The 3,081-nt window shown below is 38.4% G+C and overlaps 1 protein-coding gene across 1 annotated transcript; it reads left to right on the top strand.

Annotated features, from left to right (window-relative positions):
- The first annotated feature begins 616 nt into the window (after positions 1–616).
- LOC123592737 (olfactory receptor 1361-like) lies at positions 617–1,549 on the top strand. The gene has a single exon (XM_045468072.1). It carries the CDS (start codon positions 617–619, stop codon positions 1,547–1,549), a length of 933 nt encoding a protein of 310 aa, XP_045324028.1.
- The last annotated feature ends 1,532 nt before the right edge of the window (positions 1,550–3,081 follow it).

Below are 3,081 nucleotides of genomic sequence, written 5' to 3' on the forward strand. Positions count from 1 at the left end.
CTCTCAAAATTGAATAAACATTAAAAAAATTTTTTAAAAGCTGGGAACTTTAAAAAGGGCCTGAACTGAATAAACTAAAACATAAGACATTTATGTTTTAATTTTAACTAAGATAGAATTATAACTATACATGCTGTTCTGAAATTTTACCTTTAAAATTCTTAAATTGATTATATAATTATTTATAATTATAATTATTATATATAATATTAATTGATTTCATTTCATTTTAATTAACTTTTAAATGTAAGTAAAACATTATTTACTTAATTATATTATATTATTCTTCAATGAGAAAAATAGTATATGCTGATGGGATCTGTGTAATCAGAGCACACTTTTTTTTTCACATAGTACAATCATGTTTCATGGAGACTGTTGGAATAGTTTGAAGGTGCCCTGGATAGCTGGTCAAGTGCTCTCACCAGTCTGTAAATTTACAAATAGTTTGATCCAAACTATCTTTTTAACATGCATAATTATAAATTTGAGCTTTGCCAAAACAGAATTGTCTAAACCACATGATTTTTCTAATAGGAATATGAAATACTTTCTACAGCATTATTTTACTTTTTTGCTATTTATAATAAAATTTGTTTCATACAGAATTCCAGACATGAATAGAAGAAACCATACCAACATCTATGAATTTCTTCTCGTGGGCCTTTCTGAGTGGCCACAGCAGCAGCCTCTCCTATTTGGACTCTTCCTGGGCATGTACCTGGTCACCATGGTGGGGAATCTGCTCATCATCCTGGCCATTGCCTCAGACCTACACCTCCACACCCCCATGTACCTCTTGCTAGCCAACCTGTCCTTTTCTGACATTGGTTTCATCTCTACAGTAATTCCCAAGATGCTAGATAATATTGGCTCAGGAAGTAAAAGGATTTCTTATGGTGGGTGTCTGACACAGCTTTATTTCTTTGGCCTATTTGCAGATCTGGACAACTTTCTCCTGGCTGTGATGGCACTTGACCGCTATGTGGCCATCAGTCACCCCCTCCATTATGCCATGATCATGAACTACCAACGCTGTGTCCTATTAGTGGCTGGGTCATGGGTGGTCACTTCCTTCCACGCCCTAGTGCATACCTTCCTGGTAACTAGGCTTTCTTTCTGTGGCCCCAATATCATCCCCCATTTCTTCTGTGATCTTGTCCCACTCCTGAATCTGGCCTGCTCCAGTACTTATGTCAATGACCTGGTGCTCATCCTTGTGGCAGGAACATTGCTAATTGGACCCTTCATCTGCATCCTTACATCTTACTTTTATATTGCATTGGCTATCCTAAGAATCAATTCCCCAAATGGTAAGCAAAGGGCCTTCTCCAACTGCACCTCCCACCTCTCTGTGGTCTCTCTGTTTTATAGCACAGCTATTGGGGTCTATTTATGTCCTCCATCATCCCCCTCAGGTGGAAAGAATAGAGTTTTCTCAATAATGTACACAGTGGTGACCCCCATGCTGAACCCCTTCATCTACAGCCTAAGAAACAGGGATATGAAGGGGGCGCTAGGAAAACTACTCAGAAGAAAAACACTCTAACATTCTTTCTCAGGATCTCAGGGTCCTGAATCCAAGACTCGGAACTGGGAGTTGAAATTGGCTGCCTGAGAGTCTAACCACCGTAGCTTCCCTGAACCTGAAACTTCTTTGTTTCTTATGTTTATATTTCAAAGTACTGATTAACACTGAGGACAGGGAGGGACCAGTGATGTCGGTAACCTTAGATCATCTTTGTGAAGTGCCCAGGCTCTGAGAAGCTTATTATCCACTATCAAAATGGCTCTTGTTATTTTTACTGGTGGCTAAGAGAAGCCTGTGGGTGGAGGGACTTGCACACTTATAAAATGAAACTGAAAGCCCAAAATTTTGTTTAGCTCAACTTAGAACTATGGAAGACCCCTTTAGCTCAAGAATATAGGATTCATTATTTCTGGTAACAAGAAATACAAAGGAAATAATCTGGTACTTTATATTTAAACAGACAGTGTTCTATAGAAATGCCAGAATGGAGCATTAGTTTAAGTCCTGGGTTCCAGGGATGGCTTTGCCATAAATGAACTGTGTGACAGCTGGATAATCGCTTGATGTCTCTGATAAAATAAAGTGATTGAATTGTGTTGGTCTAAGACTCTACGGGCATATACTCCACCTCTAATAATATTTAATGTTATTGTGACAAGAACTAAAGATTTGAAGTCAGAAGTTTCTAGTCAGGACCAAAAGTCCTCCACTTTCACACTCTGTAATTTGGGGAACATTCTTCCTCTTTGAGTTCTGGTTTTCTTATCTTTAAAGCTGGTAAAACACCTATATCATAAGAGTAACAAATAATAAATAATACATAAGCTTACTTGGATCACAGTAAATACTCAATAAATGTTTATGGAATCTAAATCTTCAGTTATGTTATTTACCTTGATCAATCTTAGGACCTCCCTCTGTCTGTTAGGACAACCTTCAATCATTCACACTCTGGAAGCCCTGTTTCCAATCTTCATGTCATTTATGAAGGATCTTCTAGATAACTGCTTTCTCAGGTAAATATTTGGGAGGTCTTTGAAGATGGAGGTGGAAAATGAATTAAGGAGAATTCTTCCAGTAATTATGTAATTCCTATTTGCTTCACAAGGATTACCAAAGGTTGACTTAATATACACGGAACGGTACACTAGTGTTGGGAGGAATGTTTCTTCACCTGGCTTGACCTGTACCTCCATGTGGATGAGATTCAATTTGCACAACAACTGCCCACTTTCTTCCTTTATTCATCCTTCCCCAGAACATAAATTTGGGCACACTCAGTTCAGACCATCTCTTTTTCTTATTGAGAACCAGCCCTGTTGACAGGGAGCATGCGCTCTGCTATGTATCTCTAAGAGCAAAGCAGCCACTTATACACCTGGGAATTCTCCCTAATCCAGCAAAACCTGCTTCTGGAGTTGGCCAGAAAAGCATGCAGATTCTCACCTCAAGTCATGTCTTCAACCTAGACATCATCTGTAGTAAAGTGGTGATTTGGCTCCTGTCTGTTCTTTGTCCTTGTCTTATTCATTAATTGATTTATAACGCAA

The sequence above is a fragment of the Leopardus geoffroyi genome, chromosome D4 (genome assembly GCF_018350155.1).
Source record: "Leopardus geoffroyi isolate Oge1 chromosome D4, O.geoffroyi_Oge1_pat1.0, whole genome shotgun sequence".
Taxonomy (NCBI): domain Eukaryota; kingdom Metazoa; phylum Chordata; class Mammalia; order Carnivora; family Felidae; genus Leopardus; species Leopardus geoffroyi.